At 32.0% G+C, this 23,082-nt stretch overlaps 1 protein-coding gene across 6 annotated transcripts in view; it reads right to left on the bottom strand.

Moving 5' to 3' along the window:
* Positions 1 to 23,082, bottom strand: part of LOC129944323 (cytosolic purine 5'-nucleotidase) — a 146,596-nt gene that overhangs the window by 60,508 nt on the left and 63,006 nt on the right. Inside the window, exons 1-2 of one of the 6 annotated variants that reach the window (XM_056053678.1) lie at positions 17,821 to 18,041; positions 17,491 to 17,646 (exon numbers count right to left, since the gene is read on the bottom strand). The exons of 4 other annotated variants lie outside the window; for them this stretch is intronic. In XM_056053678.1, the coding sequence (XP_055909653.1) occupies positions 17,491 to 17,510 (20 nt within the window). In that variant the 5' untranslated portion in view covers positions 17,511 to 17,646; positions 17,821 to 18,041. Of the gene's footprint in view, positions 1 to 17,490; positions 17,684 to 17,820; positions 18,042 to 23,082 lie in introns of those variants that run through there. One more of the 6 variants, XM_056053677.1, reaches the window with a different exon arrangement.

Genomic DNA, 23,082 nt, shown 5'->3' with positions numbered 1-23,082 from the left:
TGATCTAACGTTTAAGTTTGCAAAAACAAAACGAGGCTGGGATGCGACCTAAACTGATAACTTTTTATCCTGTCCGTCGATTTGTCTTCCTTAAAAGGTTTCTAGGTTTTCGTGTTTTGTTAAAAAAGTTTCAATTTAGTTTTTATAAAAATTAAAAAATAATAACAATATTTTGCATAAGATGCAGTAGTTTGATTTCAAAATCAATTTTTGCTAACAAGATTTTTTATTCGTTAGCCAATTGTTTACCAATTTTAGTAGCATTTCTTTAAATTTTTTATTTTTTATGTAAACAAATACAAATTGGATGAATGAAATTAATTTGAAGTCAATACCTTCACGTAATAGCGAGAACCGAACATCATTTTTACCAAATTTGCTTACTGTTTTTTGTAGATTTTATTTTTTTTTATGAAAAAACGGACTGTAGGATTTTTATCAAAAATTTACTGAATGTCAAAAACAGTAATTTCTTTGAGATAAAATAAGTTTGAAACCAATACTTTAAATTTTTGAAAAGACATTTCAGTCAAAAATCAATTGTTACGAACTTTTAGAAATCCTGTTTTTAGGTTTTTATTTTTTGTTAAAAAACTTTCAATTCGATTTTTCAAAATATTTTATCGAATGTTCAGAAAATATTCCTCATAATATAAAATAAGATGTTTGCCACAATCTCAAAGTTTTAAATGATATTTTAGTCGAAAGTCAATTTTTACCTACTTGAATTATTTTTTAGGTTTTTAATTCTTTGTAAACAATTCGATTTTTCTCAAAATGTTACTGAATTTTGGCAACAATATTATTTTAAAAAATAAAATTAGTTTCAAGCCAATGTGTCAAAGTTTTGAAAAGTTATTTGAGTCGAAAATCAATTTTTACTAACTTCTATTCATTTTTTTTTTAGATTTTTATTTTTTGTAGAAAAACTATCACTTCGAATTTTCTCAAAATTTCACGGAATGTTGAAAACAATATTTCTTATGAGATGAAATAAGTTGAAAGCCATAATAACACATTTCTAAAAAGATATTTAAGTTAAAATTCACTTTTTACCAACTTAATGTTTGTAATGTTTTTTTAGGTTTTTTTTTGTTTTTTTTTTAATAAAAAAAAACTGTCAATTTGATTTTTCTCAAAATTTAACCAGATATTAAAAACGTTATTCTTCGTTGCACAAAATTGTTTAGGAGATGAAATCGTTTTTTATTCGTAAAATTTTCTAGGTGATAAATTGTTAGTTTTTTCTGATTTATAAAAAAGATGTTAGTTGGATTTTTTTCAAAAAATATACTTGTTTGGTATCACGTAACAATATATTACATAAAATTTAATTCAAGTCTGTAACGTTTTTGGTTTGTGAGATATTTAGGTTTAACCAACATTTTCATCTGTTTTTTAAACTACTATGGTAAAAAAAACCACATACGCAATTTTCTTGAGATCCCCTTCTTCATTATTATCTGTATTAAGAAATTTATTTGGAGATAATGTCTTTACTGGTTCTAAAACTATGGACGACGAAAAAAACGTCGCTGACGTACGGACGTATGAACGCACGTACACGGGCAGACATTTTTCTACAAATCTTTTATTTCCACTCTAGGGACCTTGACACATCGAGAAATGTCAAAATGTTCAATTTGACAAATCGGAGCCATTATAATAACTTCCAATGGGAAGTTTAAAAGGATTTTTTTTTAACAGACTCTTTGGATACATGATCAAGTTTGTACATGACCCAGTCGAACATTTTTGTTTAAAGATTGCTATAATAAAAAACACGCTTCAAAAAATGTTAGACTTACGAACCTACGTTCACACACAGACATCGCTCTAATCGCTTTGATTTAGTTTCTAGAGACCTTACGATTGACGTTTTTTATCAGAGGGAATAAAAACTTTATATGTGCTTAAAACCATCGGCAGAGTAATAAAATAATTTTGAAAAAGTTTAAATGGTACAAGATCCATCACCGGTAGTGTGATGGGTTAAGAGTAAAACAATCCAACTGCAACACGATTCGTTTCCTAAGAAATTGTTAGATATCCGCGATGGATTAATTGAAGTTCATGAAAAAACTGTATGCAGAAAATTATCTTATTTCACTGATGAAAGAGTTATGTGTGGCTGGATGCAATAGCTATTTTGGAAGCAAAGAATGTTGACTTTGACGTAGTGAACTTAAAGATCCAGCAGTCACTGGTCAGGACGGACTTATTGTCATGCAAACCATACGATAAAGTTTGCGATACACGAAGCTGCTAATAATTTAATGTAGATTTTGAACTCTCCGATTGTATTATGTCGGCTGTGCAGTAGCACATTAATTAAATCAATTGGAAACGATATCGGTTCTTAATTTCGATCGGAATATGTTTCAAATGCAAAGTCACACTCATAATATTGTGATTTATATCCACATTTAAAAAAAAAGCTAATTTCACTTATTCAAATACAACACTTATGCGAAATTTCATTTAAAATAATCGCGTCTCAGTACTTTTCGGGTACTTCGTCTCAGAGCTAAAATGTATTGCTTTGTATGTAAATATATCAGACATACAACATTTCATATAATCTTTCATTTTCATTTGACCTTCTTAAAAAAGGTAAAAATAGAACCAGCGTAATTACGAGTAAGAAAGTAAACATTTTATTAAAAGAGGTCACTTCTCCTAGAACTTATATAACCTTGAAAATCAAATGACTTCTTTCGAATCTTAAGCTTATTAAGATGAATTAAAGTTCTTGAGATGTTTCCCTTTTTTTTACAGAGAAAGCAATTACAAAAATATCTAATTAAGAAAAAAATAAAAAGGACTTCTCTATCAATGACTGTCCTCTCATTCTTATAGCTAAGCCCATTGACATCTTTCAAAGATTTCTGTAAGAAATTCGTTCGTTTACTTTTCTCTTTTCTTATTTTCAAAACGAAACAGAGAAAATGGAATGAAAAAAAAAGGGTACTCGTATATCCTTAAAATGGTTTCAATGATAATATAAGCAACAAATAACAAATCTCATTGGAATATTTGTGTGTAATGTGTTGATATATGTTTGTAAATATTAAAACAGTCAATTAAGAAACTTCACCTTTTGTCCTACATATCGACCGCTACTTCTCTTACCATTCACTGGCATCTGCCCCAAAAGTTTGAATCAATTAATTTGGTTAAGTGCTTGAAATATTTTGTTTCAATTTGGTATCCTTTTATTTAATCCTTAACATTTTCATTTTATTGCGCTCGTGTCTTAAGCCTTTAGTTGGGCGTTACGAAGGCCGCGGCGGCGGCGGCGGCGGTGGTGGTTGCTCATTGAATTTCGCTTATCGAAAAATTAATGTAATAAATTTTGTTTTGGCCAGGAGCAGAAAGAGCTATTTTTTGTGTTAAGTACGAGTAGCATCCTGGAAGCAGTACGATTTAAAAAAAGAAGAAAACTCAGCACGTTTTTAAATGGACGGATATACTAGATGTAGATGAAAGAATGAGAAGGATTTTTCTTTGCACTCATTGTGCTACGACAAAGGATTTATAAATCATTAAAATAAAGAACAAGATAAAATAATCTTCTGTATCCTTATTTTTTGTTCATAATCCCTTGGGTTTGTTGGTGTCTTTTTTTTTGTGTGCACTCGGAGAAAAACTTTGGGTAAGATATTAACACCTATTAGCTATTCATGGATAAATTTTGTTATCACGGGAATGCTCAAGGTGTTCATTTCTTGGAAATGTAAGCTAACTTTTAAATTTGTTTTTGTTCATGGTATAGATTGCCGTATTTCAATTACCAACTGGTAAAGGTGAGTACTGAATATTCTTTGGTATAATTTAATTTTTTAAGATAATTGTTGTGGAAAATTGAGTTTTTAATCAAAACAGATCCAACAAAAAAATTGGTTCCACCGCATAGCTCTAGGGTAGCCTTACCCGTTGTGATTTTTTTATCAAAGTATTTTGAAGTTCAGAAATTGAATCCTTGCATTTAAAGTGAACAAAAAAACTCTTGGATTATTTACTTAATGTTAGATTTATTTAACGAGACCTTACAGCTTACTTTCAATGTATCATACTTGTCAGTATAAAAGGACATCAGGTATTTCATTGTGTATCTATCGTATACATTTACTATCATGAAACCTTGAAATAAATAAGTAAAACTTCAAGAATTACTGATTCTATGTGGGGTGTTTAAGGTTATGTTTGTTTCCTTTGTGTATGAACAATAAGAAGAACTAAAATGCGAAGTATGTTTTCTTATGACATCATAACAACTTTTTGACCAAAAAGATTATGCTTTCTATCCTTCAAGGTAAATATATGATTTTAAAGCGTGGTATTTTTTTCAAGGTTTCAAATCAACGTAGGGGAGAAATTATGCATTTATAAAGTTTGGTTATAAAAATATTCTCTTTGTTTATTCCTGTTTCTGATGGAAGCCTTGAAACACTATTATATTGGAACATGAGAATTCGTTTTTCGTTGTTTGAATGAGGTCAGTTAACATCACGAATAAACTAAGTGCATAATTGGAGGGTTGTGTAAAATTATTGTAATTTTGAAGTTTCTTATATATGTTTATAAAATAAGAATTTGCTTGCACTTATCGCCAACTGATAATTTTGAAGTAGGAGAAACTGATGTAAGTGAAAATATTAAATAATTTCTTTTCTGTTGAAATAAAAATTCCTCTTTAAAAAATTTATTATTTAATCCGTAGGTATGATGTAATTCGATTGATAAAATGTATCATTTTAATTCTATAAATATAAAGATTAAAAGTCATTATTGATTTTGTGTCACGATTTTTAAAACCGAATCGTTTTCTCAACACTGATGTAATGATAATGATGGTAATAAAGTTATTTGTCATTTACTTTAATCCCTTATTTGGTACTGATTGGGTGTGATTTGGTTCGAATAAAAAAATGGCATACTATACCCATAAATTTCAAACAATTAACACCTGCAATTAAAAAATCAGTGTGTACGTTTTTTTCTCTTTGGAGCTATGGAAATAATTCGATAAAAGGAAAATCATTCCATGCAAGCATGTAGTCATATGCATATTTATTATATGTATATGCAATATGCATGCTTTTGTTGGATGTTTCATGTATATGGCAGTAAATGGTAATTATACCTACACCACATGAAGGTATATGCACATATAAAAGCATTAATATGAAATGAAAAATCAATAACCGTTAAGGTAAAATTGTTTTTAAATTATAACGTTGAATGAAGTAATAAAATACTATAACGTATGGTATTAAGGATTGAAAGTCGCACTTATTAAATTTGTAAAGAACTGAATTTTATATGTTTGTTAATTTAAGTCTATTTTTGTTAATTTAGTCTATATTTTACAAAAACATAAAAAAAGGCTGGGATGCAAACCACGCTGATAACTTCCCATCCGTATCCATCTGTCGATTTGTCTAAAACTTAAAAAAAAATATTTAAAACAATTATTTTTTGTGAAATGATCAGGTTTTTGTAGATTTTCGTGTTTTGTCAAAAAAGATGTCAATTGAATTTTTCTAAAGAAATTACCTAAAAATTACCAACAATATTTTACATACACTCCGCTTCAACTGAATACGCACACAAATTTTTGAAAATACTTTTTACAGACGTTTTTTTTTTTCAGTTAACTGAATAGATAACACGACAATTAAGTGAAATTCAATTTGTGATCTTAAATTTTAAGAAAAATGGATAGATGCCTTATAATGGTTTCAAAAGCTAAAATCGATTTTAAGGTGTGCATCCGATTCTTGTGTTTCAAGACAAAAAAATTGGCGAAAACGCAAGTCTCTCAACAGTTTCAAGAGTTATTCATATTCAAGCCGCCTTAAACGAATTAAACTTCTGGAAAAACCGCTATTTGATGTACAATGGAAATGTATGCTTTTAGAGTTTTTCAAAACTCAAATAACATGGAAAGAGCACGGTATCACGTGTTTTTTTTCAGACGGTAAAACATTACATTTCAGTGGCTCTATTGGGTCAGCCATGTTCACGATTTGAGAAATTAAAAAAAGGTGTTTTAACCTTCATCACAACTTTGACGAAGGTGTTATGATAGTGAAAGCTTTCAGTTATTATGAAACACTTAAGGCTGATAGAACACTGCAGCTGTATATTTGCTTTTTATTTGTATTTGTATTTTATTTATTTCAAAAATCGCTTACAAGGTAGGACATGAGTCTTATAAAATGTTGCAAGCCTTTACATTAATTTCAGAATTTGAATACAAATTATATACCTAAGACTTCTATTTACATATTCTTTATGTATATAAAAGAAACGGTGTAAAATATGAATAAAAAATGTACGCTCAGTTCAGTACAGGACTTTAAAGAAAACACAAAGTTAATTCGCAGCTTTCTACAAAAAATTGAGTGGTTAACAGTATCAAAAGCCTTGGAATAACCTAACTGTGTTAGAAATGTAACATGATCACTGTCCATTGCCATTCTTATTTCATCAGTTACAAAAAGTAAGGCGGATTTGCAGCTGCGCTTAGGTCGAAAACCAGACTGACAGATACTTAACAGATTGTTGATTGTAAGATATGTTTGGATCTGCCCCAGAATAGTTTTTTTCAAATGGATTGGCCGAAATCGGCGGAAATTCTGTTGCAGTACCTGTTTGCTTTTTGGGTATGGGAATAATCTTAGCCTTCTTCCATTCTAAAGGAAACTCAGAAGTAGTCAATATGGTTTTAAATATGTAGGTTTCATAGTGCATTATATATGAAAGCAGTAGTCTCAAGAACTTAGGGTACATTTGGTCCAGGCCAGTAGCATTAGATTTAATCGATATTATTGACTCTACAATGTCTTCCTCCTGTATTCTTATAAAACTCAGAGAGCTGTTGATAGCAGTAAGTTCATCATCAGTAAGGGAATGAACAGGTAAAGCAACGTTTAAGGGCATGGACGTAAACTTTTTGTTGCTTTCATCACAATCGACGCACCAACAGGCTTTTAAGATTGTTTGCCAATACCGATTTCAGGCAGGTATTTCCATAATTGTTTTGTCAGAGGTTAAAGAACCAAGTTTATTTTCATAATAAAGTCGTTTTGCCGTCCTGACCATTACGCCAACTTGCAATACAATTCGTGGAAGTGCTCCAGTTTGTAACTTCTCCATTAACTGTAGGCGGCATCTCATCGTGAAATCAGAGCAGAGATTTGGCTATTCAGCTCAGGTACAGTGAGTTTTATTCTACGCAGTAAAATTAAGCAATAAGTTAGATGTGTTTAAGTTTTTGAAGTCTCGGTATTGAAAAAATTGTTGATCAACGTGAAAAACCAAATCCAAACATACAAAAAGTAAATCGTGCTTGGAAAAACCAGGTGCTAAAAGCTGGCTGTAAAGCATTACCTTACCAACATCGCTGGCAAGATACAGATATAGCAGCGAACTCGACTCTTTGGTGAAGTGGGTAGGAGTGTAGCAGTTAACGGGACTCAAATTCAGAACCTTAAATACATTAAGGAAATTAGAGCTAAACGCTTATTCAACAGATTACAGTTGAAATCACCACACTGTATGTTATAAGAAAAGCAAGAAGACATTTTCTCTAACGTCGTAACTAATGGTATTATGGTTGTATGGTTATATGGTTTGTAAACTGATCCAACTAAAACATTGTAAGAGTTGCAAAGACAAATTAAAAAGGACAGTCGTCATCAGATTTACATATTCATTTAAAACTTATCCCGTCACGCAAAAACAAAGCGGCACCTCCCCCATAACTGAACTTTCTATCGGATCGGAAACACTTTAAACTATAAAAATCATCACAAATGCCTGGTTGATACCAAGTTTCAGACATAGATACGATATCTATTTTAGATTCCACAAACAAGTACCTAGGTTAGGATAGGTTGGAGTGGCTGTCCAGATGTCATTGACACACGTAGACCTCAAGGGTCCATTTTGATACCACTAATGAGGTTACTCATGGGAGAGTAATGAATTTAAACAAACCATTTTGTACTTAAAGTTAGAGAGACGTTTTGTGTCAATCGTTGCCAGTTCACTGGTGTTATCGAAGAAGGGATTACCGAGAAAGTAATTCCTTCTAATGGAGAGTTCTGGACATGTACATAGAAGGTGTTGGACTGTTTCCTCTTCCTCCTCGTCCATGCAGCTTCTACAGAAGTCATTTGTGTAGACCCCTAGCCTCAGAGTATGTCTTTCTATCATGCAGTGTCCCGTTATTACTCCAATTGTAGAGCTTATACTTTGTATGCTCAGTGATATCAAGCTTTTTGACCGTTTTAAGTCATACTTGGCCATATTTGCTTGGTTGCTTCGCAGGTGGTACTTTGTGACCATATAGCATTTGTGGTTTCTCTGTGGCCCGGCACCCAAATGAGGTGAATGTTAAACTGTTCCGTCATCTCATTCAAAGATGATCGACAATCGTGGACTGTTTGAGAGTTTGTGGAGACAGACGCGAGAGATTTAAGAGCGGCTTGGCTGTCCGAGAAGATTCGTATATCCTTACAAGATATAACGTTTTCTTTGAGCCAGGATAGTGCTTCTTTAATCGCCATTACTTCTGCCTGGAATACACTACATTGATTGGGAAGTCTATAGGATAGACTGAGATTCAGTTGTTCTGAAAAGATACCACTTCCAACTCCGTGATCGGTCTTTGAACCGTCAGTGTAGAAGTGTACCGCATCGTTTTCCAGGGGTCCCTCTTCTTCCCAGGAGGATCTTGAAGGGATGGACACATGGAATCTTTTACCAAATACCATTTTTGGGGTGGTATAGTCTAAGCGATCTGGGATAGATCTGAAATTGTCTAGAATGGTTGTATGTCCAGTATTGTTACTGGTCCATTGAGAGGTGGCTCTAAGCCTTACACATGAGTTGGCAGCCACCTTTTTAGAGAAGATGTCAAGTGGTGTTAGGTTTAAAAGCACTTCCAGTGCTGCGGTTGGTGTTGTGCGAAGTGCTCCTGTGATGCACATACCTGCTGACCGCTGGACTTTAATGAGTTTATTTAGATTTACCATCTTATCCAGTGCGGTCCACCATACGACGGCTCCATAAATGAGTATCGGCCTGATTACCGAAGTGTATTGCCAGTGGGTTTTTTTTGGGGAGAAGTCCGATTTTGATCCTATGGCCTTTTTACAAGTAAAAGTAAAGCACAAGTAAAAAGCGCTACAGTAGCCTTTTTGACTCTTTCATCAATATTTGCCTTCCAATTTAGTTTTTTGTCTAAAATGAGGCCCAAATATTTAGCTTAATCGGAAAAGCTTAATGGTATTCCTCTAATCTTGGGTGGGCTAATCTGAGGAATTTTGTATCTTCTCGAAAAGAGTATTAATTCTGTTTTGTGTGGGTTGATGTCCAATCAACATTGCTTAGCCCATTTAGTTAGCCTGTTTAGGGCATTTTGTAGGAGTTCCGAGAGAACTTGGGGGTGCTTCCCCGATACGGATATCGCAACGTCGTCAGCATAGGCAATCACCTTAAAACCCTCTGCTTCCAATGCTATAAGTAGGTCGTTTACTACCATGTTCCATAAAAGAGGCGAAAGGACTCCACCTTGGGAAGTGCCACGATTCATGAGAGCATGAGACTTATAAGATCTATGAGTGACTTCTCTAATTTCAGCTTATCCATTGCTGTTGTGATCGCCTGGTAACTGACGTTGTTGAAAGCTCCTTCAATATCTAGGAACGCTACCAGGTTATATTCTTTGTATTCGAAGGAATGTTCAATAGTACGTACCAGCGAGTGAAGTGCTGATTCTACTGATTTTCCCTTAGAGTAAGCATGTTGAGCTGTGGAAATGAGACATGGTTTTAAACTATGTCTGATATAAATTTCAATCAATCTTTCCAAGGTTTTAAGAAGGAAGGATGATAGGCTGATTGGTCGTATATCTTTAGGGTTAACGTGTGAGGGTTTCCCTGTTTTGGGAATGAAGACTACTTTTGCCATTCTCCAGGCTTTGGGAATATATCTTAGTTTGTCAGAATGATTTCCAATGGTGGTATAATCATGTCTGAGCATTTTTGTAGTTCGACCGGAATGATTCCGTCTGGTCCTGGAGAAACAAGTACCTAAATTCTCCTAATTTATTGGACAAACTCTGGGCGTTTAAATGACATATCTTTAATTAATTATTGTGTGCTCTTAAAATTCGAATCATTTCGTGCAAATTCGTATTCATACTATTGCCAGTGAACCCTCTGGTGGCGTTAACTGCACTCGTGAATTTGTAAGCTTTGAACGTGACAGAAGCTTGAGAAGGAATATGAAGCAAAAGGAATAATAAAACTAATAATAACTAGTAATAAACACAATATTTGGCAAAAAATTGTTAAATCAGAAATTTCCGTAGGTACTTATTTGATCTAACGATAATTATATACATCCTTGGGGATGGTTAGTACCCAAAGTTAGTAATGGTGGTCATTAATTATTATACCTAATCAAATCAACAATCGTAACTAAAAGTTGGTAAAAATTGATTTACGACTCAAATATCTTTTCAAAAATTTAAGATTTGGCTGCAAACTTATTTTACCTTACATAAAATATAGTTTTTGACATTCCGTAAAATGTTTATATAAATTCGACTGTCAGTTTTATTTATAAAAATTAAAATCTACATGAAATGGTATACAAAATTGATACATATTGATATTCGATTCCCGAAATCTCGTGGGTAAATGAGGGTGTTGCCTTGAAAAAGATTTCATTATGTACTTAATTTTTATTTTCGACTTAAATTTCATCATGTACTTAATTTATTTAAGAAAAATCCAATGTATATTTGTTTGTATACAAAATAAAAACTTTCAAGAAATGCTACTAAAATTGGCTTTCGACTAAAAATTTCTTTAACAATAATTAATTTTGAAATCAAACTATTTCGTGGTATGCAAAATGTTGTTGTTAGTTTTAAGTTACTTTTTTAGAAAAAAATTCTACTGACATATTTTTAACTCATTAAATTGTCATTCAGTAAACTTTTTATTTCAACATCTGCAATTAATTATCATGGAAGTTTAAATTTTCTTATGTCAAAGTTAATAAAACTACTTAAGTATTATTTTGAATAGGATTTTGTTTGTTCTTTTAATGTGTTACTTACATTTTCTATTAATCTTACAAATTTTAAAAACGAAGTTTTGAGGAAGATTAAATAAGATAAGATCTAATGATTGAAAATTAATATTGAACAAAATTTTAATAATATTTGTTGTGATCTTTCATTTCATATTAAAATCTTTGTCATTATCCTTCGTACACATCTATCTAAGGTAACATATGTATATATACGAGCTTAAAAACATTTTGTTTTTAGTACTTTCATATATATAAACAAATATATATATGGTTTAATATAGATGTATGCATAACAACATACCAAACAATAAAAACCTTGACATTCATTGATGTTTTATTTTATATGCATTCTTTAAGCTTTTCACTCATTATGCTTCGTTCTATTATGTATATATGTTCATTCATAGGGAGGAAAAATATCTATAAAAAGAATTTACAAAGTTATCGTCAATCGATAAATCACCAATAGGCCCAGTAGCCAATTAAGAGTGGGTTTGTGCGGAAATAATTATGTTTAGTAAATAATTGTAATCATGAAATTACATGACCTGCTTCTCTTAGAATTCTATGATTTCGAAAGGTTTTATATTGCAATTTGAATTTGTTGATTTCTCCTGGAATAACAGTTTTATTGAACTTTTGAAAATCTTATTATAATGTTTATGGATTGTTTTGTTCAAAATAAATATTTTTTAGTCATTTCCACTTTTAGGTTGTTCATTGTTTTAAACCTTATAATAAAATAACATTACATCGATTAAAAACTGAATCAATTTTGCTACACAAAATCCTAGAATCGTATCAATGAAATATTTCCAAAGTTCAGTTATTTTCAGATATTGGTTCATTGGTCCATTGTTTCATAAAATTCGATGCAATTTTCAGATATAATGAACTTGAATACAAAATTCTTTTTCGTAAATCATTTCATTTGCTATTTATGGATCGAAATTTATTATTCCAGAGAAAACAATAGAAATCAAAAATGTTTGTTTCATCACAAAGAACGCGTATCTATTGGTTTTTTAAAAAGGTTTTCAACATTAAAATTTCTAAACTGTAGATTGTACATGTTCTGATTAAGCATGTGGCTGTATACGAGTATTTTGCATGTGATGGTTTGATTTAAAAATCTATTTTTGTAAACGAGATATTTACCCGAAAACAACTTTTTACCAATTTTGGTAGTATTTCTTGAAAAATTGTATTTGTTTTATAAAAAAATACAGGTTGAATTTTTCTAAAAACAATATCTTACGCTAGCAACACAATTAAGCACAGAATTTAATCATTTTAAAGTCAACGCCTTCATTTGTAAAGAGATATCAAAAATCGAATATAATTTTTTACCAATTCTATTTAGTATTTTTAACTTCCCATAGGAAGTTTTTGTAATGGGTCCGTTTTGTCAAATTGAAAATTTTGACATTTCTCGACGTTTCAAGGTGTCTAGAGTCAAAATAAAAGATTTTTAGGGATATGTCTGTGCGTGCGTCTGTACGTACGTTCTGTACGTCCGGAATTCAAATAAATTTTGTTATACGGATAATAATGCAGAAAGGTCCAGAAAGTCCTCTCAAAAAAATTTCGTAGGTGGTTTTTTTACCATCACGAACCAAAAACGCTAGAGACTTGAATTAAATTTTGTATAATATATTGTAACGGGATAACAAACTACTATATTTTTGGAAAACAAAACCAATTAACGGTTTTTTTATAAATACAAAAAAAACTGAACAAAAAATTGTCACCTCTAAAATTGTATGAATACAAAATTTTCTTATCTCCAAAACAATTTTAAGAAACGAAAAATAACTTTTTTAATATCTGTTAGAATTTTGAGAAAAATCGCAATGACAGTTTTTTTATAATAAATAAAAACCTAAGAAAAACATTACTCAAAGTTGGACTCAAATTTCTTTTCAAAAATTAAAGATTATGGCTCAAAACTTATTTTATCTTATAATAAATAATGTTTTTAACATTCGGTAAAATTTTAAAAAAATCGATAGTTTTGTTTCAAAAAATAAAAACCTGAAGCAAAATTAATAAACGTTAGTAAAAATTGATTTTCGACTGTAATAACTCTTAAAAACATTCAGACATTGGCTTTAAACTAATTTTGTTTTTTAAAAAACTATTGTTTTCAAGTTCAGTACCATTTTGAGAAAATTCTTATTGACAGTTATTTTACAAAAAAATAGAAACCTTAAATATAATGAACAAAATTTGGTACAATTGATTTTCGACTTAAATTTCTCTTCAAAAATTTAAAATATTGGTTTCAAAATTATTTTATCTCACAGAAAATATTGTTTTCGACATTTAGTGAATTTTTGATAAAAATCCAAAAGTCCGTTTTTCATAAAAAAATAAAATCTAAAAAAAATTACGAACATTTGGTAAAAATGATTTTCTGTTCTCGATATCAGGTGAACAACAGAAGGTATTGACTAAAAATTAATTCAATTCATCCAATGTGAAGCCGCCTCTGATGTGCTGGGTTTCAAACAGCCACTAACAAGGAACCCCTGGTTTGATGAGGGACGTCGGCAGGCAAATGCAGCCAAACAATAGCCACGCAAAGCTGCGCTGCATTAAAGGACTAGAGCTGCTCATGAGCTCTATGCATGAGAAGCGTGTGGTCGAAGATCTTGAGAGGTTTAAAAGCAGGAATGAAGTTCGAAAGTTTTATGAACAGGTGATTTCACAGGTACATAAACCTAGAACCGAAGGCTGCAAAGACGAAAGTGGAAATATCATAGTGGAACCACAGTCGATGCTGAGGATAGAAAGGAGCACTTCTGCAGACTGTGTAACGGCGACGACGAACTGAATTCCGCTGTCAGGCAGGAAGATACATTCAACATAGACGACGAAAGCCAACAGTCCCGTTCTTCCGACTTAGAAGAAGTAAAAATTGCCATATCTAAGCTGAAGTCTAATAAATCCGCCTAAGTTAAGACCCTCTAAACTGCACCAACTATAGAGGAATCAGTCTACATAACATCGCTTATAAAATCTTCTCTGCCGTAATATGTCTATATGAACGTCTAAAGCCCATCGTCAACAACCTGAAAGGGTCCTTATCAGTGTGGTTTTAGACCAGGAAATTCCACAGTCGATCAAATATTCACATTACGGCAGATCGATGTCAAAAAAGGTTTTAGACAAGGTGATGCGCTGTCATGTGATTTTTTTAACATCGTGCTTGAAAGAATAGTGCAGAGCTCACACGTCAACACTAGAGGCACTATCTTTCAAAAGTCTGTCCAATTACTGGCATATGCTGATGACATTGACATAATCGGAAGAACTCAGCGTGATGTCAATGGGGCTTTTGTGAGTATTGAGGCAGAGGCGGCAAAAATGGTTTTAACGGTTAATGAGGGCAAAACAAAGTACATGCTGTCGTCTAGAAAGGACATACAACACCGACGTTTTGGTCAAAACGTCACAATCGACAGACGTAACTTTGAGGTAGTCAAGGACTTCGTCTACCTAGGCTCCGCTGCACAGTGCGTCGATTGTATGGGGGTGGTGGACAAAAATCAGAATGCTAGGAAATTTGTTGTTTTTGCATAGAATGAGCTTGGGAAACACAAATTAGGATTTAATTCTGTAAAATTGCAAGTATTAGTAAAAAAACTCAACACTTTTGGAAAATAGAAAAATAAAAAAATTTAAAATTAAAAAAAAAAAATGCTACAGCTTCCTACAGTCTAATTTAAACAACACCAAAAGAGAGTTTTTACGTATCAAAAGGTAAACATTTGATTTTAATTTGTTAAACACTTTTTTCACTTAAAAATAAATAAAAAACATACGCACCAGATCTAGAAGTATCCATTTTTATAATTCACAAAAAAAAATATATTTAATAATTTAACTTTTATTCACACGCTGAATGATTCATCAGTTTAATCTGATTAGAACGAGACCTGAAACTCAAATGACCTTAACATCTGGAAAAAAAACCGCTAAAACATCAAAAACTGGAATGTAAACAATGCAAAAATAGGTCATAATATATTACTAATATAAGCCTTTCAAGATAGGCAGCATTTTTTCTTCATATAACGGACTTGATTTTTTCGTTTTTGTCTACTGGTCAACGCACTGTGCATCGTCGTTTAAGGTTTGAGTAAAAAACTTAGTTTTGGACTTTAAATACATTTTTATGTTTTAAGAAAATTTGTTTATCTTCACTTCGTTTAAAATAAATGTTAAAATATTTTTAATTCGTGATTTTTTATCAAAAGAAATCAATTTTTCATGAATTTACTGATTTTTAAAGATTTGATCTGGTCCTATAAAAAGTTGAATATTTTAAAGGTTAGCAAAGATTAGCAAAAAAGCTTTGCATTTTTACATAGAAGAATAATAGGGCAATGCAATAATATTAAACATTTTGCTACAGCTTGCTACAGTCTTTTTAAAACCTTAACCAAAATGAAAAAATGCCTTAAAAATTACTTTTTTTTCAATAATTCGCCTAACTTACAAATTATTTCAAAAGCCAAATATAATAAGTCATACCAGCTCTAAATGAACCCATTATTAATAACCACTATCCAAAAACATTTTGCTTCTATTACTTTGCTTTCACCAGCTAAATCACTTTGCACAAAATCGCGTTTCACAACAAGGCTGACTATAATTACCTTATTATGTCTTAAACAAGTCCGCTAATCTATCATATAAAAAAAGCAAACAACAAAAAAACTATAAATAATAGTTATTCAACGTGTGCTAGACCCGAATCAAAGCCTAATAGAACAAAATTGGATTTTTTATTTTTTTATTTTTGTCCACTGGTCAACACACTGTGCGCTGTAAACACAGAAAACAACACAAGCGCTGAGATTAAACGCAGAATAACTCTTGCTAACCGCTGTTTCTGTGATAGAGTGGTAAAGTCCTCTCTCGATGGACCAAAGTGTTGCTGTATAAGACCCTTATCATCCCCGTCCTGCTATACGGTGCAGAAGCATGGACTATGACAAAAGCGGATAAAAGCACCTTGGGTCGGTTCGAGAGAAAAGTTCTTCTATACGGAGGAGAAGATAGAACGATGAGCTGTACGGGGTGTACAGCGACGTAGACTTAGCTAGAAGGGTAAAAGTTTAACGACTAAGATGGCTGGGTCACGAAGAGGGCATGGAAACCAATGCTCCGGCCCGGAAAGTCACACCTACAGGACAGCGCAGTAAAGAAGACCGCGAATCAGGTGGCGCGCATAAGTGGAAGGTAACCTCACCCAACTTAGAGCGCGAAGCTGGAGACATCTAGCTAGGGGCCGAGCTAGTTTGATTTGTGAGGCCCTAGTTCACACAGGCTGTAGCGCTACCTTAAGTAAGTAAGTATGTGTATTTGTTTATATAAGAAATCAAAACTAAGTTTTGTAAGATGAAATTGTTTCTTAATTCAATATCAAACATTTTTTCGGTGATTATCGAAAAAAGAAGAAGTAAATAACTCTAATTCTTGCTTAGATATTCGAGACGATAATCAATTTTATACAACTTTTAATACTGTTTTTTGTTTAAGTTTTTAATTAAAAAAGAAAACATTATTTTTATTTTTCAAAACTTCACAAGATGTAAGAAGATATTATGCTTCGTTTTATATGATTAATTTGGAAACTTCAGTTTTTGATATATCATTTCCAAATATTAAAAGGGAGCAATAACAAAGCTATCAGTATGAGCAGCATCTTTGACAACTTTTTATATGTTATATATTTTCAAACATTACGTTTAAAACAACCTAGCGTTTTTTTTAAGGAACAAATTTTGACTCCTATAGGTAAAAAAGATATTTTAATTGATTAAGAAAAAATTTTAACGCTTTAAAAAAGCTTTAATCATATTTTTGAAAACTTCTAATTTCTTTGTGAATTGTGCTCAAATTGGCACCTCTCCCTATAAAAATTGATTAAAATTTGACTATTTTCTAAAAAATTTCAAGTTGTTTTATTTATTTAGTTAATTTGTTCTTTTAGTACGATTATTTTCTTTACACGTTACGAGTTTTTTAAACTCTCAACCTATTGTACTCAATTTGAAATTACAAAACCTACACAAAACTTTCTTTTATACCAGACTGTGTTATTATAAATAAAAAACAAAATTATGAATGAATTCAAAGCTAATTTATTATTCAATTTGAATTTACAAAACATGAATATAATCATTCATGTTTTGTAAATTTGTTACAACTTATTACATTTTTGTTATGTGACAGGTCGCAAATGTTAGGCGTGAACCAAAGACCACAAAAAAGTTGCATGCATTCATACCTTAAACATTTATGTTTTCTTTTAATTTAAATTAATTTCTTTTTGTATTTTATTTATTATTTTTTGTTCACCTTTCGTAAGTTGTCAACATTTTATTTTGTTGGTTTCCGTTTGGAAATGGTTGTTGTTGTTGTTGTTCAACTTAATCCAAAGACCACTTGCACACAGTGGAAAACAAATACCAGGAAAATATACGAGTAATAATGAATTTTCTATGACGTCGTCATCTGCATCGGATACAAAATAAGCACTTCAAGTGATGTAGGCGAAATTTTACTAAAAGCTTTGAGGAAAAAGGAATATTCGTTCTTAAAAAGGATCAACAAAGGACTACGAAAACACTAAAACAAAAAGTTATATGGAAATAATGACGGTTAAATGACAAAGTTACTCAAGCTAACCTTTCTGATTTTGCATGTGCAACTTTTTAATATAATTCACTTTAATACAAAACTAAAACACTTAACAAAATCTAAAATAGAAACGAAAAATTAGAACATTTGAAGAACTTCATTAAATTCTCGTTAAACGGTTACGAGTTACGATATTATAATACGACTACACGATAAAAATGGCACGATAAGAGTGCCTCAGAGAACGACACCACCGTCCGCACGTGTAATAGGTCTGGCGTGAACTGTTGTGGCAGTGGCAGGGTTTAGCTAGTTGGAAAAAAAAACATCGTGTCTAGAAGAAAATTGCTAATAACAAATAAAATTATTTCATTATGTTTATGAATAAGTATCTAGATACTTGAAAGTGAGTACCAGTACCTATACCTACGCTAAAGAAATTCACCATGTGCCAATTTATTAGAACTAAAAGTAGGTGTAGGCAGGGAAGGTATGAAGTTGGAAGAACTACTACGTGCTACTTATCATCAAATGTCAGTGGGAAGTGGGGTATTGGATATAAGCGAGTCATTCCACTGACATGAGTGTCGCGTCGCGGTATGTTCGAGTATTGTATGTCGTGCTTTTTCATTCGTGTAATCACTTACTATCACTTTTCCCCATTAAGTTGAACATAAGCTGTACGAGTATTTGAGAGTGAGAAGTTGGTATAGACGCAGCATCAGAGAATATGAAATTTTTTGTATTAAGCTGTTAGACTTTAATAATTAAAATAAATAAGCTGAGAAGTCATCGTAATAGTACAACAGTACTCAACTGAATGAACAGTTTGAGTGTTCTTTTAAGATTGCCTTCAGTTGGTGTTTCAGAATGACCAGGCTATTTTATTTTTGAAACACATTAATTGTACAGTTTTTTTGATACCCGTTTTATGCCAAGAAACAGTGTGAACAAAAGGAACATTAATTTTAAATTCCTGTATATTGCAATGACTGAGAAAAAAAAAGTGTGGTCAATCCACATTCGCGTAGTACTGCAAAGAAACGAGTCTCTATAACTACCTCACAGCATGTACGAGATGCAAATACTATCCTACCGTTCAAAGACAAGAAACTTTACTACGGTATTCAAGCGATTTAAATGATTCGATATTGTCAAAGAGAGTTTAATAAGTTATAGGAGAATCAGCCCAGAAATTAAAGTTTTATAGGTCGTATAAAGCAAGAAGTGGAAGAAAAGCTTTTTGTATTGCCTTAGGAAACAGGGATTAGCCCAATAAAGTCCAACGTTCAGCCTGCCTATGTATAAGCGGATCGCTTCGCACGACCCCGTCTGCGCACTGGACACCTTGCTCTACCTTACACCTCTTGACATATTTAGCAAACAAATAGCTGCAAGCTCTGCTATTCGCCTCAAAGCTTCGTCGCAGTGGCCTAACAACAACATTGGCCACTCCGTAATTCTAAGCACACAGACTACACCATCCCCCAACTACAATTCGACAGAAACTTACAGATTTCTATACCTACCAGATCTTTTTGGGCGGATAGGACATTCTTGGAGGATGAGTTAATCCATTTTTACACAGATGGGTCAAAAACAAAAGAAGGGGTTGATGGAGGTGAGTACTCTGAACGACTAAAATTAAATCTCTCATTCCGCTTTCCAAATCTTTGTAGCGTGTTCCAGGCGAAAATGTTGGCGATAAAGGAAGTCTTGTCCTGGCTCAAAGAAAACGCGATATAAACATCTGATATCCGTATTTTCTCTGATAGCCAGGCCGATCATCTCTAATAAAGATGGCACAACAGTTAAATATTCACCTTTGCTGGGTGCCGGGCCATGGAGACATTCCAGGTAACTGTAAGGCAGATGAACTCGCCAGGAACGGTACAGTACAGCCCATGCTACCACGTTTGGCAAGTACTGGCATACCAATCGCTACTTGTAAACTGCTGCTAATGGTGGAGCAACATCACCACGTGTCAAGTCACAAAAAACTTCTGGCCAACACTGGATTTAAAACGTTCAAGGCGCTTGCTCTCTCTAAGCAGATCGCATATAAGCTCGATAATAGGTGTCATAACCGGACACTGTCTAATAGGAAAACACGCCACGAGACTAGGCGTATTCTCAAATGACTTTTGCAGAAGCTGTATGGACGAGTAGGAGGAGGAAACGGTTCTTCATCTTCTCTGCACATGCCCTGCTCTAGCTCGAAAACGCAAGAATTACCTAGGAGAATTCTTCTTTAACGATCTAAACGATCTAAATCATATCAGTATAATCAGCCTCTCACGTTTCGTAAGGGTCTGAAGCTGGTTCCATTGAGCTTATGAGGAAGCCTCAAGATTCATGTGGTATCACAATGGGCCATTAAACTGGCCTAAGTGTGTCCGTTTCCATCTTGGATAGCCACTATAACCTAACGTATAACCTAACCTAGGAAACCCAAACATATTGCTACAAATACCGTTAAATTCAAGGTTTTCATACTTTTTGATGCAAGTGATACTCATTGATAGTGGGAAAGTTGGTAAATTATGTTTTAACGATATGACAGTAAGCAGCATTGATTTTTCACGTGGATTATGCGTTTCAGACAGTAGATTATTAATAAAAATGAGACCTGGGCACACCAGTATTTATTTTTTATTTCTTATTTTAATTCATTCAATACAACTTGTATTGAACGGTCCGAAAGGTTATTTCTTATTAAAAGGAGGCAGGATTCGTCAAAACCGAAGTCACGCATTTTTTATAGGAGAGCCTGATGTAATACTCTAACAAATACTTTTGAAATATCAAGCGCAATCATCTTACTTTCTCCAAAAAATGTAAAGATTTATTCCACTGTTCTGTGAGACTAAGATCAACAGTGGATCTATTGCTACGGAAGCTGTACTGTCGGTCATTAAGATAAGACATTTCTTGAGCTAATACTTAATTAGCGTTTCGATGATTTTGGAAAGAAGAGACATAAGTGCAATCGATTGATAATTATAATTACAACTTTTCACATTTCTCGACGTTCCCTTAGAGCAAAATATTTTGTTCTAATGAGACGTGTGTGTGTGTTTGTGTACGTTAGTGCACCCGTACTTTAGGGATACCTTTTTTCGTCAACTATATTTCAAGAACCGGTAGAGATATCGATTTCAGATTGTTTTACAAATAATAACATCGAATGATGCAATAAGGACTTTCAAAAAAATGTTGTTTTTTTATTAGAGCAAATGAACAAAAGGGAAAATGTGGGTAACTCTTGATTTGAATGAAAAATCAAAAAAGAGACTAGGATGCGACCCACACTGATAACTTTCATCCCGTCTGTCGATTTGTTTTGCTTAAAAGGTGTGAAGGTTTTAGTGTTTTGTTAAACAAGTTGTCAGTTGAATCATTCTGAAAAATCTTAAATTACCAATAATATTCTCGATTTTAATTTCAAAATCTATTTTTGTTAACGAGATTTTTAGTCCTAATCTAATTTTTAACAATTTTAGCAAAATTTGCGTACTATTTTGTTTAAATTTTAAATTTTAGTTAAATTTTTTTTTAAAAAATTGAATTTTGGATTTATATAAATATTACTGAATGTCGAAAACAATATTTTCTGTGAGATGAAATAAGTTGGAAGTCTATATTTTTAATTTTTGATAAGATATTTGAGTCGAAAGTAAATTTTAATCATTTTTTATAAATTCATCAATTCGTTTTTTTCTCAAAATTTGAACAGATGTCAAAAACGTTATTTTTCGTTACTTATCTTTTATTTAGACTCTAGGACCTTCAAACGTCGGGAAACGTCAAAACTTTCAATTCCACAAATCGTAACGATTACAATACAATACAAAGAATAATACATTTTTTACATCTGGCAAAATTTTGTTAAAATTATGGCAACGGTTTTCTTGCAAAAAATTTAAAACTAAAAGCTGGTAAAATTTGATTTTCGATTCGAATATCTTGGCAAAATTTAAGACATGGCTTAGAACTGATTTCATCTTAAACAAAATATTGTTTTCAGCATTAAGTTAAATTGGTATAAAAATTAAACACTAATTTTTTTCATAAAATTAAATCTACATAAAATAACACAAATAGGGTCAAATTTTAAGAATTGGCTTATTTTTACTTTTGTAAAGTTTATTAAAGCCAAATTCCAACAGTTAAGCAAATCGATTTTTTTTTAATTTTTGAAAGTCTGTCTTTTTTAACTTGGCCTCTTTCACTGCACGAAAAATTGATGTTCCATAGATTTATATATGCAAAACTAGAATTTCAAAACACGCTACTTAAATTGGTAGGAATAGGTTTTCGATTAATAATCTAGCAAACAAAAAAATGTATTGTACCCAAACTCATATTATCATATATAAAATATTGTTTCTAAATTTAAGTTACAAATTTGTTGGTTATAAATTTGCACGATTTTCAAACGTTGTGAGTCTATTCATTACGAAATTCCAAAACAAAATAAGGAAAAATTTGTTAAAAAGACCAACACCAAAGAAACTGTTGCCAGATTGAAAACCAAACTTCTAAAAAACACCCTTTAGATACATTACCTTTAAAACTTTCACTTCCTATTTCTTTTTACTTACTTATTGGGCGGAAATGTCAATTGCTATGCTAACAAAGTGAAGTTACCACATTTTAGATTCAAATGTATTTTGAAAAGATACACTCATAACAAAGAAATACATGTAATACTTCTTGAGAATTAAAATCAAATTTACATTTATGAATAAATTAAAAAAAAAAAAATATTTATAAACTTCAAATAACATGAACTACTTTTTATTTTGTTTTTATTAAATGTTGGTCATACTAGTTATGGCACCCACGGTTAAGTGTTGATAAAGTGCACTTCGTCAAGTTTCTGAGTGTTTTTTGTTTGTTTGTTGTTGCTATAAATTTGTGTTGATGTAGTGTGGTCGTAAATATTAAATTTGTCAGACAATTTTTGGCGGCCCTCTCAAATGGACTTATTTAATTTTGTCGTTATGGAGGTTAACGATCTTTTTGTTAATTTTCTAGTGGGTGTATTTTTTTTAAAGACTGAACTTATGTGTGTAATAAATATAAGTGGAGGAGTAAAATCATAAAAATATAATTTGTAGCCACAGAAAATGAATTACCAGATCTTTTGTTTTTTAAAAGACATAAAGAGATACTTTGCAGTGGGAAACGTGTGCCTTTGAAAAAAGGGATTAGGTTTTGACATACGATTAATATTAATAAAGAAAATAGCAATATAACAAAAAGATAAAACTTTGAGATTATTGATGTTGCAAATATACATAAATG

Source organism: Eupeodes corollae, chromosome 2 (assembly GCF_945859685.1).
Source record: "Eupeodes corollae chromosome 2, idEupCoro1.1, whole genome shotgun sequence".
Lineage (NCBI taxonomy): Eukaryota > Metazoa > Arthropoda > Insecta > Diptera > Syrphidae > Eupeodes > Eupeodes corollae.
The sequence above is the reverse complement of the archived record's forward strand: the minus strand, read 5'-3'. Positions and strand labels throughout refer to the sequence as shown.